General features: G+C 48.2%; 1 protein-coding gene across 1 annotated transcript in view; it reads left to right on the forward strand.

Annotated features, from left to right (window-relative positions):
• Window positions 1-11,350, forward strand: part of prkcha (protein kinase C, eta, a) — a 36,595-nt gene extending 25,245 nt beyond the window's left edge. Inside the window, exons 11-14 of the mRNA XM_036541641.1 lie at window positions 2,934-3,072; window positions 3,957-4,145; window positions 8,138-8,284; window positions 8,469-11,350. Of these exons, the coding sequence (XP_036397534.1) occupies window positions 2,934-3,072; window positions 3,957-4,145; window positions 8,138-8,284; window positions 8,469-8,618 (625 nt within the window). The 3' untranslated portion in view covers window positions 8,619-11,350. The remainder of the gene's footprint in view (window positions 1-2,933; window positions 3,073-3,956; window positions 4,146-8,137; window positions 8,285-8,468) is intronic.
• The last annotated feature ends 1,189 nt before the right edge of the window (window positions 11,351-12,539 follow it).

Genomic DNA, 12,539 nt, shown 5'->3' on the forward strand with positions numbered 1-12,539 from the left:
CATTATGCGCTCTGTTTAGTGAAGAGGAGAGAGACGGGTCTGCACTGCTCATAGGCCCAGGGCTGGCCCACTCTGTTCAGTGGAAACATGGGTCTGTACCCCTCTCTCACAGCCCAGGGCTGGCCCACTCTCTTCTGTGGAAACATGGGTCTGTACCCCTCTCTCACAGCCCAGGGCTGGCCCACTCTCTTCTGTGGAAACATGGGTCTGTGCCCCTCTCTCATAGCCTTCTGTTCAATGAAGAGATGGGTTTGTACCATTCTCTCACAGCTTCTAAGCCACTTTGAATGGTCTACCTCGTCACAGTCAGTGGAATCACCTTTAGGAGTAATCCTACAGACTGTCGTCTGCTGCTAATCTGCTGTGGAGCAACCATTCGGCTGGGAATGCTGGGGGTGGTCAGGTTATGCTTCACTGAGACCTTATGGACATCTGCATTTCCATGCACCATATCCACCTATTCCTCACATATAGCGATTTCAAATATACTATAATCTGCTATTTCTAAACACAAGATAATTCTGAATGATTTTCTGGTTGTCTCATTTCATGCAGGATGATCTTGATTCTTACTTCTTCTTACAAAGAATACTTGTTTGTTGCTGGAAAGTTTTGAGGTAACATTGTCGCAGTCTGAAAAAAAATTCTTCGTCTGTGTGCTTTATCCTCGCACTGGATCATAAAATAATCACACACAATTATTTTGGGCATGAATTTTTGTCAGACAGAATCTCATCACATTGAGGTAATGCATCTAGCCTGAGACTGCCTGAGCAATACTTGTATACTAAGTACGTACCAATATTCTTAGTCCATTTTTGACCTAGGCTAGTCCCTAAGAAATCTCTCCTCCCTTTCTTTGTCTTATAAGAGCAGTGCTGTAGATGAACAACTCTTCTTTTACAGTCCACAGCTCAGCTTCATGGGTAATGTGTGTTGGGAACTGTGATGATGATGTCACTGCTTGGAATTGGTCAGATTTGGTCCAGTTTCCCATGCAGGAGACCTGTGTTTCTTGGCATTGTGGGCTGAAGCTTTGTGCAATGGATTTAATGTGAAACTTATCAATGTTTTTTTTTTATCATGGTTTCCATTTCCAGCGTTTACTGTGAATCCTTTTGTAAAGAAGAAATGCACAGTGTGCCTTTTTCATACTCGGCAAACACACTGCATCAGCTGAATCCGGAGAGTCTCCCTGTGAAACAGAGGGTGATCTGTCTGAGTGGCTTTCCCGACGGTGCAGCTGAGCAGACACACCTCCGTGCCAGGCTGGTTCGAGTGCCACGTCGTCTCTGTGGCAATGCCAGCTTTCCGCCAGCCCAGCAGCCCAAAGCGAGAGCCCTGACAAGCTGTCCCCATTCAGACGGAGTCAGGTGGTGGCGGTGTTACCGCTTTCCAGTCAGCTGGCCCCAGTGGGACCAACAGTGCAGAACCTCTGTCTCTGCCCCTCCCCCCTCCTCCTTCCCGCTCGTGGAAAGGGTCACGTGACCCGTTTCTTCCACTGAGGTCCATCAGGCATTTCCTGAATGTCGTTAAAGTGCCACAGACCCAGACAGCCCCGGCTCCCTGCCCCTCCTCCACCTCCCCGCGTACCCATCAGCCCCCTGGCAGGCCCCCCCCAGGTCTCTCCGCTGCTGGGCACAGACAGGAAGGAGTGTGGAGCTCCAGAAGTTTTGTCGGTGTTTTGTGGGCCTATTTGTGTCTGTCAAAGCAGCCTCCTCCACAGGCTCTGCTCAGCACTGTGGAGCTGGGGAAGTGACAGAGAGTCATATTGTGTCACTGAGACATGTAATACACAGCCCTCTGCTTCCTCTGCCCTGTGTCTCTTCCCTTTCTCAGTTTGCTGTGGTCAAGCCTCTAACAAGAAAACCACTCATGCCTTTGTTTTGTTAGCCTTTATGTGTTTTACTTTGATCAACTTCATCTGTCATTGCGCCGTCTGTTACATATGTTTGGCTGTGAGTGACAACGTGCAGTGGACTTTTACTGTGTGGGTATTTGCCTGTGTGTGTGTGCGTGTGTGTTTGTGTGTGGCTTAATGCTGTGTTTATATGCTTTTTACCTTGCTGTCTGTTGCACTGTGAGTTGTTGTTTGGTGCTGTGCAGTCCTATAGTGGTATTGTGTTGCAGTCAGTGTGGTATTTTTGTGTAGCTCTGTATTTCCTGCTCCCTCTCTGCTTAAAGACACATTGTCTGTCAAGCAAGTTGGATTTGTTAGCCCAGACTGCAGTCTGTTTACTAAGCTAACAGCGGATTGTGGTAAATCAGGACAGTCGGTTGTTCTCAATTCCCATTATATCCTACCCGTGAGTGAAAACTCCATTTGCTCACTGCATGGGTAAATATTGAAGTTGCTTCTGCCTCCAGCACTGGTGAATTACTCGCACTCGGTGAAGACTCTCATCTCCCTTTGGCATTTGTCATTTTTGCTGTTGTCACTAGAAACAGTGACTGCCCGCTTCTCCACTATCTGCAAGTGTGGAAAAGTGTCTCTAACTTCACGTGCCTTTTCCATATGAGTAATGCTAATAATTTTAGCATTAATATGAATAGCTTCTCTTCGCAGTGGTTCCATGGATGATAAAAAATTGCCAAAAAATGCTGTTTCAGCAACACCCAGCCAACATCTATTCATCTATTTGTTTTCCTGAAAGATGCCTTGAAGATTTCCTTGAAAGATTACCTAATGTTACGTCCTAAATGCACCTCTTTCTGGTTTTCTGCTGGGTGAACAGATATTTTTGTCACTGAAGGTCATGTTGCTCAAGAGAGTTGAGAAAGCAGTTATGAGCATAGATACACTGCTAGTTGTCAGAGGCAACGTTAATGCAGCCTTTGTGTTCATTCACGGCGTTCATCAACTAAAAGAGCTGTGAGCAAAACAAGTCGTATGTTGTTGCTGAACAGTGGGTGTTCTTTGCTCCTCCCTCCAGGGACCTGAAGCTGGACAACGTGCTCCTGGACAAGGATGGTCACTGCAAGCTGGCCGATTTTGGCATGTGCAAAGAGGGGATGTTTGAAGGCGCGGCCACAGGGACCTTCTGCGGCACCCCGGATTACATTGCCCCAGAGGTACGGCCATCCGCTACCCAAATGAGTCACGCACTGGCCTGCCTGGGGCCCTTGTCTCTGATAACAAGTGTCTCAGTGAGGCCTATTATCATATGGCAGTGCCACTCTGGGTTTCTTTTTAGTGGACCCTCTCAGCAAGCCTCCAGTGTGGCAGGGCCTCGTCCTTCCTCTGGGGTTGGGCTTTGTTGGCCTGCCTTTGGTCACTTGGCCCACTGGTCACTTGGACTCACCCCCTCCATCCCCCTCCTCATTTCTTATGTCCTCTTCCTTACCCCTTAGTTAAAATATATCCTAATCAAGAACAGGCTCTCTGTACAACAGTCAGGAATCTGGTATGAGTGCCTTGGCTGCAGGGAGAGGGTTTCCAGTCAACTCAAAGATTATCTGTGAACCCTGAGAACTCTTGCCCTCATTTGACTGTTTAGTCATTGCTGATGTGTTTGTTGGTGCATGCAATGCCATTGCTCCATCTTGGACTCCTGTGGCCCTTCACTGGCTGGCTGCCACTGTGTGAAACCTATCTGGAGCGCTGTGGGTGAGGGTGTACTTGCCAAGACTCTCAGGGCCCCTCACCAGAATTCACTGAGGAAAGAGACCTTTGGGCCCAGCAAGGGGTAAAAAGGGCTCCACTCATACCAGCAATGGCTCTTTCAGAGTGTCACAGTCTCCAGCCGGCCTGTGTTAACACAGCCTAGTCTGAGTGACATTGAAATGGCGCACAGGTTTGAGAGAGAGCTGTCTTACAGAGAATACCGTGGAGGCCTTGTGTATGTGTGTGTGTGTGTGTGTGTGTGTGTGTGTGTGTGTGTATGTATGTGAGTAGGAGAGAGAAAGAATGGGAGAAAGGAGAGCAGATGCTGTAACACCCCATGCTGTTCCCTCAGATCCTCCAGGAGATGCTGTACGGGCCCTCAGTTGACTGGTGGGCACTGGGCGTGCTCCTGTATGAGATGCTCTCTGGCCATGCCCCCTTCGAGGCGGAGAACGAGGATGACCTCTTTGAGTCCATCCTCAATGAAGAGATCGTCTATGCTTCCTGGCTCAGCACGGACTCCGTGAACATCCTCAAAGCTGTGAGTCCAGAGGCTGCCCTCCTCTCCTTGTCGAAGAACACAGCAACATGCATATCATGAGTCAGAAATGTCAGGGAGGAAGTAGGCCACAGTAGGCGACATTTTTATTTTTTCGTCTCCTTCCTACCTCCGCTGGCACTTAAGTAAATTGTCGTGCTTCAAACAAGCTATCTATGTCACACGGTCAGCATTTCCCGGTGGTGATAGCAGTTACATTGTCATTTGTTTGTTGGAGTGGAGTATCAGCACTTGTCAGCACTGAGGTTGCTTTGCCAGAGGTGGCCCACCCTCCCCCTGCAAGCTAATATGCGTGCCAGTAAATAGAGGGTGGCACTGCACGGACAGGACAGGGTACGAGCATAATGAGTTTGTTGCTGTGGTGTGAGTGTCATGATGGCCCTGGAGCTGGCACTGGGCCACGATGATAAGATGGGCTCGAGTCCCCCCTGCGACCCCTCCGTTCTCCGTAATTCCATTACCCAGCTGTTCCCTCCCGGGGCTCAGGCTCTTACATAACTATATTAAGGCAACGCTCAGCGCTATAGCCGGGGCTAAAAATACACGCCCATCCCCCCATTTAGCCTCAACGAGAGGGATCCGGTTCTCTGGCGCTGATTTGCCCTCTGTGACACGTTACGCAAAGCCCGGCATCATCGCACACAGAGCTGAGCTCGCCTCTTATCTGCATTTAGATTTTTAAAGCCATACATGGTACATGGTGCAGCCATTATTGCATTGCCTCCAGCGTCCTGCCCTTTTCTGTCCGGTTTGCCTCCCTTTAGGGCACTCTTTTTGTGTATCTGCACAGTGCCTACTGGTTGCCATTTAAAATGCGATGGCCATTTCTTCGTACTCGTGTCGCGGCGGCCTCCCTTCATGAAAGGTAAAGAGGTCGGTTCGCAGCAGTATCTCCAGTGGTTTACTGGAAGGATTACAGGTTCGCGTGACTACACGTTTTTCTCCCCCCCGGTTCTCTCCAGGGTGCCAAGGGCTTGGCTGTGATTGGCAGGTGTATTGTGGAGCTGAAGGATGAGAATCTGACGCACACTGTTTGCGCTCACCCCGTGTCTCCCCTGCGGCCGGGGGGTGAAATCCCATGATCACAGGTTGCTGTGCATTGCCTTTTCAGGGCTGCCTCGGTTCATCTCCCTCCCTGTCAGGCTTGAATACCTCGCTGTTCGGCTGATTCATGAGGTGTTTTCATGTGTATGATGGTGCTCTGGCAGACCTTTTGTGTAACACTAACAAGCACCGCTAGGCTATTACGCATGGCATTACAGTGTACCATATATGGGTTCGGTCAGGCCCGTAATGTTTTGGGCTGAACTAGGTTACCTTTAATTGAGATCCTGTTTGTCATAATACAAGCCTTGTAACCTGGGTATGTGGCGTCTAAATGGTTCAGAGAGCACTGTGGGGCGGCTCCTCTCTCCACTGAGAAAAGCAGAACTGATTGCAACCAGTTTTTTCGCTTTGAATTGTCTCTGTGAGGGTACTTGAAAATGTAGTTTTTTTCTCAAAGTTCACAGAGAGGGCAGCAATATTTCAGGGGCCAGAAGTACTCGAAATTTAAGGGAAAAACTGTTCTTTGTGTTTGTTTCTTATCGCTTTTGCCTGACACCAGCAGCTCCTGGAGTTTTAATAGTTTATTAAAAAATAACTTTAGATCCACATTTAAAGTTAGTCATTTACACCATTGTACTTCTGCTAGATGAGACATTCATATTTAGAACAGACGTAGATATTGCACACTAAGTCAATGCCAAGAAAATGTATAGCAGTAAGTCAAAAACATGTTATGCTCCTTTAAATGTGAAATAACGGATAAGTGCTCTCTTGCAGTTCATGGCACATTATTACATCATAAAAAGTTAATTGGAGAATGCTGTATTTACTGAGAAATGAGTGTTTGTGCAATAAGGTGTAATTAACGTGGTCACACACGCCTTGTAGTGCCATCACAGCTGAGTGTAATAATAATTACTCTCTCAGAGCAGCAGGGTGTAGATAATCCTGATCACTCATGCCTGGCTGAGGTTCGTTTCCATCAATGACTGGCTCATGCTCCTCTTTGATTGGCTGCTCACACCGTGTGCTCGCCTCTGTGTTGCCAGGCGAGTGAAATGAGATGGTCAGATACATTTATGGTGGTGGGTAATGAAAGCTGACCCCGTTGTTGACTAGGAAAGACAAACTTTTATCGATTGATGATGCAGATGCTAGTTAAAAGCATTACCAAACACTCGCGGCTGGGTGGGGATTTTTTGCAGGGGGTTAAATCGGGTTTGATCACCCTCAGTGTAGGTATGTCACCACAGCCAGGTCACAGAATGTGAATCATCCGTGCCCACAGCTCTGCATTCAGCTCAGTGACCTTTTTCGCTGTCATGTTTCAGCAGATAATGGAAGAACAATTCATGCTATCTTACCTTAGCAGCTTATATCTGGTCCGAGAAAGGCCAGGAATAGCACATCCACATGAACACCCCACCCCTACCCCCCAGGGAACTTGTCAAGTGCAGGCAGACCCAGCCACAGGCTACAGTTATGATGGGTACTTGTGAAGGCCACCCTAGCGAGACGAGCTCCCAGCCCTTTCCCATCAGCCCCACTCTGAGGTCGTTTGGATTTTTGGAGCTGCGTGCCTCACCCCATCTGGGTCTGAGAGGAGGTGCCAGACAGTGGCTGTGGGCAGAACGGGGGTGGGCAGAGGGCGGGGGTGCAGCCAGTGTGGTTCCGCCAAACCACATCACATCTGTGAACCGAGGGCTTTCTCAGGAGGCGCGGGGCAGATGGTACCCTCAGCATGGAGACTCTAAGCCACCTCAACAAAATGCAATGTCATCACACTTTGGGAAAGGAATGCATATATGCTGTGGGTAAAGTGACTGTGTGGAGGCAGATTACACATGCTCTTTAAAACAAACATCAGGATACTATTATACTGTTGTGAAATTCCTGTGTTGTGGTAAATTACAGATATTTTGGGAAGATTCGGGGTAAAAGTATAGCTATTGTGTTGTGGCACATTATGCAGGCTCGGAGGAAGGTATAGGGTATTATTGTGTTGTGGTAGATAATACAGGCCCAGTGGAAGGTATAGGGTATTACTGTGTTGCGGTAGATTATGCAGGCTCAGGGGAAGGTGAAGGTACTGTTCTAGGTAGATTACGTCACAGCATCAGCCTGGGTCTGAGCAGAGGAAGGCTGCTAAGGGCCGGCGGAGTAGTGTAGCGGAGGATGACAGAGGACTGACTCACTGCAAAGAAAGAAGCCCAGGCTTCCCTGCCGGGCTGCACTTCCTCTCCCACGTGAGAGCGCGATGCGTCAGTGTGCCATCCTCCCTGGGGCCCTTCCAGCACCGCAGCTCCTCCCTGGCAGTGGAGCAGCTGGGCCCTTCCTCACACAGCTGCCAGGGCCCATTTACATAGCCTCATTGCTCACCGAGGAGCAGCGCACACGCTCACGCTCCCATTGGCTGGCCCCGCCCCAGCACATGTCCTCAGGCCCTTCCCTCTCCTTGCCCAACAGGGTGGTCCCACTGCTGCCTTTGCCTCTCAGCTCTTCCTGATTGGCAGTGAATAATGTTGCCTCACACCCCCCCCCCCCCCCAATTCTCTGTTTTATCGATTGACATGTCACTATCGAAAAATGATCTATTCACTTTAAAATTCTCTCAGGTGGATTATTTTGATATCTTCATCCAACTAGAAACCATATTCATTGCTATTAATCCAGTTGTCGCCATTGGGTGCTGTTTGGGTTTCACATCGATGATCGTTCAGGATGATATCTTTTGCCCATTTGCAGGAGTGACAGTTATTCAATTACTGGAAGTCAGACCGATTTATAAAACAGCACAGGGTGCAGAGCGCCCACATCCAGAACAGTCTGGGAGGAGACGTGGCGTTTGACAGGACTTTAATCAGTGCGGTGAGAGAGCCGGCTCCCTCAGGTTGCCTTTGAGTGAGGAATCTCCCCTCTCCCCGTAGTTTCTGACCAAGAACCCTGCGCGCCGGCTGGGCTGCGTGGCGGCGGACGGCGGTGAGAACGCCATCGTCAGCCACCCCTTCTTCACTGGCATCGACTGGGAGAAGCTGAACCGCAGGGAGCTGGAGCCCCCCTTCAAACCCAGGATTGTGAGTCCCCCCCATTTGATTGGTGCATCACCTGAGCACTGGTCAGAGGCATCTGTGGCTGAGTGATGCCTCCATCTAAGGCAAAAGAGGCATTCAGGGACACAGCAGGGGCTTTATTTCTGCTTCAGTGATCCCATCTTTTTATTCTGATCTGGTCTCTGTTTCTCTTTGCTTTTCTTTGCAGAAAACGCCAGAGGACGTGAATAATTTTGACCCAGACTTCACACGGGAAGAGCCCATCCTCACACCCATAGAGGACCCCATGATCCCCTCCGTCAACCAGGACGAATTCCGAAATTTCTCATTCACCTCCCCTGAGCTGCTGGAGATGTAGAGCCCCCTCTGATAACCCTCTCTCTCTCTCCATGTCTTTCAATGCCTGTCTTTTTGATCACCTCCAGCCCTCCTCGATCTTCGCCCCCTGTCTGTTTTTGTCCCCCTTCGCTATGAGTGTTCCCCTTTCACAATCCTGCCTTTTTGCCCTGCCGTGTCCCTCTCTTCACATGGGTCAGTATGTATCCCCAAAAACAACAATGCACTGCAGTTTGGGCGCGCAGTACGCTGCAGAAAGAGCATGTCACCCAGCTCCCTCAGGCATGCAGAGCCAGAGAGATCGACGCGCAGCACCCGGGACGGGCGGTGCCGTTGCCCCTGCAGCGCAGACTGGAGGAAGGGCATCTCTGATTGGATCGCATCAGCCCCATCAGCAGCCTGAGGAGTCTGGGTGTCTGCTTTCCCGGGAACGGGCTGAATGAACAGAGATGTGCAGATACTCTGGACCACACGCTCTCCTCTTTACAGAGGAGCTTTTGCATTCGAGTCCTCTTTTCTTTTCAGGAGTCAATCTCCTGATCTCCTCCACTTTCCTTTGTAAGCCTCCTTTCTGCTGAGGTGTGGTTGTAACTTGCCCTGTACATGTCAAAACAGCGCTGACGGAATTTGCATTCTGCAACTTTAGGCTGAATACAGGCATGTTTGTGAACCTTGTGTTTTCCCCTTGCTGCCCATTGCCTCAGTCTCAGGTTCCCACAGCGCCAGGCTCTCGTGTATCTTCCAAAAGAGGCAGAGAACTGAATGCGGGTGCTCGTATCAGCTGTGACTTTTTGTTGATACCACTGCAAACAAAGTACAAAACTAGGTGTATCCTACATCACCTGAGCTTGTCCCAAAGAAAATTACATCTTGCAGGAGTCTGCCTTGTGTCCCAGGCCACCACAGAGAGCCAGAGTGGATCATTTTTTTAAAAAAAAGGCCAACTACTGGGTGGGTCTGTGGTAGCCAAGACTTCCTGTAAGGGTAAGGCTACTCATTAAAATCCCATGGAAGGGTCTTGTGAAATAGTTTTTCAATGATGCGACACTCAGTGCCAGATTACTAACATGAGTAGAGGAAATAAAGTGCCAGATGTCTTCTCTGGTCATTATGAAGAGAAGAAAATTCTAGAAAAGGGGCCTTGTTTTGGACACTGGATGTGCAGTTGTGGTCACAACAGTAAACCTCATCTGTATCTGTGTTAGTTAATAGCACCCAATAGTCCAGCCCTCCCTGTGGTTACTTAGAACTTGTGCCTCATGCTGGTCTTTTGTACTATCCTCATGGCCATGCATTCACCCAAAGATGAAGCAACTGATGGAATACTATTGGTGAATTGATTAAACATATTATTTCATTCACAAGGTTCCACCCCAATGACCACTTGTCTCATTATGTGTGGTGTTAAATATTGTAGTATGTGGTGACGGGTGGGAATCTCAGTTGTAATGACTTACATGCTGTAATATTCTAGTCCTTGATCTGACTGGCAAACAGTCCTATTTGGCTAATTAAAAAGGAAAGATGAAACTAAGCTCAGGAATATATATGTGCTATATATTACAGATTCCATACATGCTGGGATAGACAAGCAGCACAGTTCTTTCATGTAGCTACTTTTCTTACTCATGAATAACTGTGCTGGCCCTAAAGCTTCATTTATTCTAACGAAGGGGAAGTTCATCTTAGGGGAGGAGTTCAATTAACTGTAAAAGAACAGTATGTAGATGGGATTCATTTAATAAAAAATGTGATTTATTTATTTGTATACATTGTCAATCAGAATACAGAATTATGTAGTCTTGGTAAATCTCAATGAATGTGAATCTAACATACATTTTTGACAGTAAGTATTAAAGCACACAGTCTTTCAGGTTTTGCTGTTTTAACTGTCCATCAGGTTTTCGCTTGAGATTCTGTGTGTGGGACAGAACTTGCCTGCGCAGAATGTACAGTAGTGTTACGCGTCATTTTCACTCTTCAGAGGAGCGTAGACTTGTATGTCTGTAAATAAGTGCTTTTTTTATAGTACCGATGAAGCGAGCGTTGAATCAAATTTCCTGTGGTAAAGCCCTGTTAGCCACCAGCTACCTGCTGCCTCCTCCCAGCTCAGGGACGACTCACTCAGTGCGGCTTGGTGAGTCCCTGAGTGACGTCTCCTAGTTTGTGTGAGATAACGAGCGGGGTGAGTGTGTTTGCACTCTTGCTCTGGCTGAGGTGTCGTGCCAATTAACCCGTCAATGCAGCGGCAGCTACGGAAAAAATGTAACATAACAAGAGCTCAATAAAATTCAGATTTACGGGGCTGTGTTGTTTGTTTTGTGGTTATTCATTTGTGCTTCTGTGTTTTCATATCACACTTTCATATCATCACATTTAATAACTTTAATCCCACTGCACATCAAAAAATTTTCTTCCATTATATTCCCTTTGTGTGTATGTCTGTATCTTCCTTTTGTGTGTATGTGCCTTTTTTCCATCGCTCAATTGACAGGGTCCTCAAATGCCATTTAAGAACCCATCTGTCAAAGAGCAAATATAAACTCCTATCAGTCACTCAATAATTCATCGCCTGTGGCATTGAAATGCCCGGGCACGCAGACAAAAGCTAGACACACTTCGGACATGAATATTTCATTCTGAGGAAATAACCATGTCGCTCTGCCATCACAGAGGAGCTGGACCTTGCTCTGCTCTTTGGTCTGACTGAAAGACCTCACACAGAATCGAAAAGTCTTCCTCGGCGTGGCCTCTCTGTCCTCCTCCTCCCGCTTTTTCCTCTTTCAGCTTTCCTGCTCCTCTGCGGTCATTTATAGTTTTGTTTCGCACAGTTCTGAGGAATGGCGAGGGCGAGCCCGAGGGAGGGGTGTGTTTTTTGGGGGGGGGGGGGGGGGGGTGGCAGGGATTCCGGCCGTGTTGAGCGGTCTGCGGCTGAGCGCCATTCCCAGTTCCTGAAGCAAGCCTTTTTAACCACTGACGCAGGCGGGCCTTCTCTGCTGGAGGCCTGGTGATTCACAGCTGCTGAGAAGTTCAGCGAGTTCCCCGGAGGGCTATATGGGGTGGGGTTGTGTGTTGTGACGCGCACACAAGAGGAAGTGAAACGGGGACAATAAATGAAGGACGGCTGCTAAGCAGAGACGGGGACAAACAACATTTTTGGTCACAAGAAAAGGGTTCAGGCACACTACTGAGACAACATCCTGTCTGTATGGGAGGAAATCTGCAAAAATAAACATGGGAAAATCATATAGCTAGTACGCCCCTCCCCATGTTCCTCTTAGCCCCAGTGTTTTCCAAACATGCAACTGAGATATGGAATACAATCTGATACAGTAATCTGCAGTATTGTAATACCATAATATCATCTGTAATCTAATGCTGCTTCAGGCACCTCCATTAAATATTTCAGAGGTTCTCTCTAACTTCCTCTGGGATTTAAAGTAGAGCCTGTGTTTTAGGTGGCAAAATCTTTCATCGTGGTTTTTTTTTTTTTTTTTGAAAGACTTCCAACTCTCCTTGTTGGCTTGTCACCAGCATGTGAGCAGAGAGGATCGTGAGACGGGAGAGGGGTACATGGTGACCTCTCTGGCACGTATCGATGGCCCTGGCTTGCAAGCAAATCGGTCGGAGTGGTCAGGTGCAAAATGTGACACAGACCTCCCCCGTGCTTCACAGGTTATTTATAGCACTGTGCAGTAGCAGTCATAGCCCAGGGAACTGGCTCTGGAACACCCCCCCCCACTCTCCTACCTTTGCATGATGGTTGTGGCAATGTAGCATAGTGATAAGGGATTGTAACCAAAAGGCTGCTGGTTTGATTCCCTGCTGGGGTATTGCAGCTGTACCCTTGGGCAAGGTACTTAACCCACAATTGCCTCAGTAAATATCCAGCTGTTTAAATGGATAACGTGTAAACATTGTAACATATGTAAGTCGCTCTGGA

This window comes from Megalops cyprinoides, chromosome 12, assembly GCF_013368585.1.
Source record: "Megalops cyprinoides isolate fMegCyp1 chromosome 12, fMegCyp1.pri, whole genome shotgun sequence".
NCBI lineage: Eukaryota > Metazoa > Chordata > Actinopteri > Elopiformes > Megalopidae > Megalops > Megalops cyprinoides.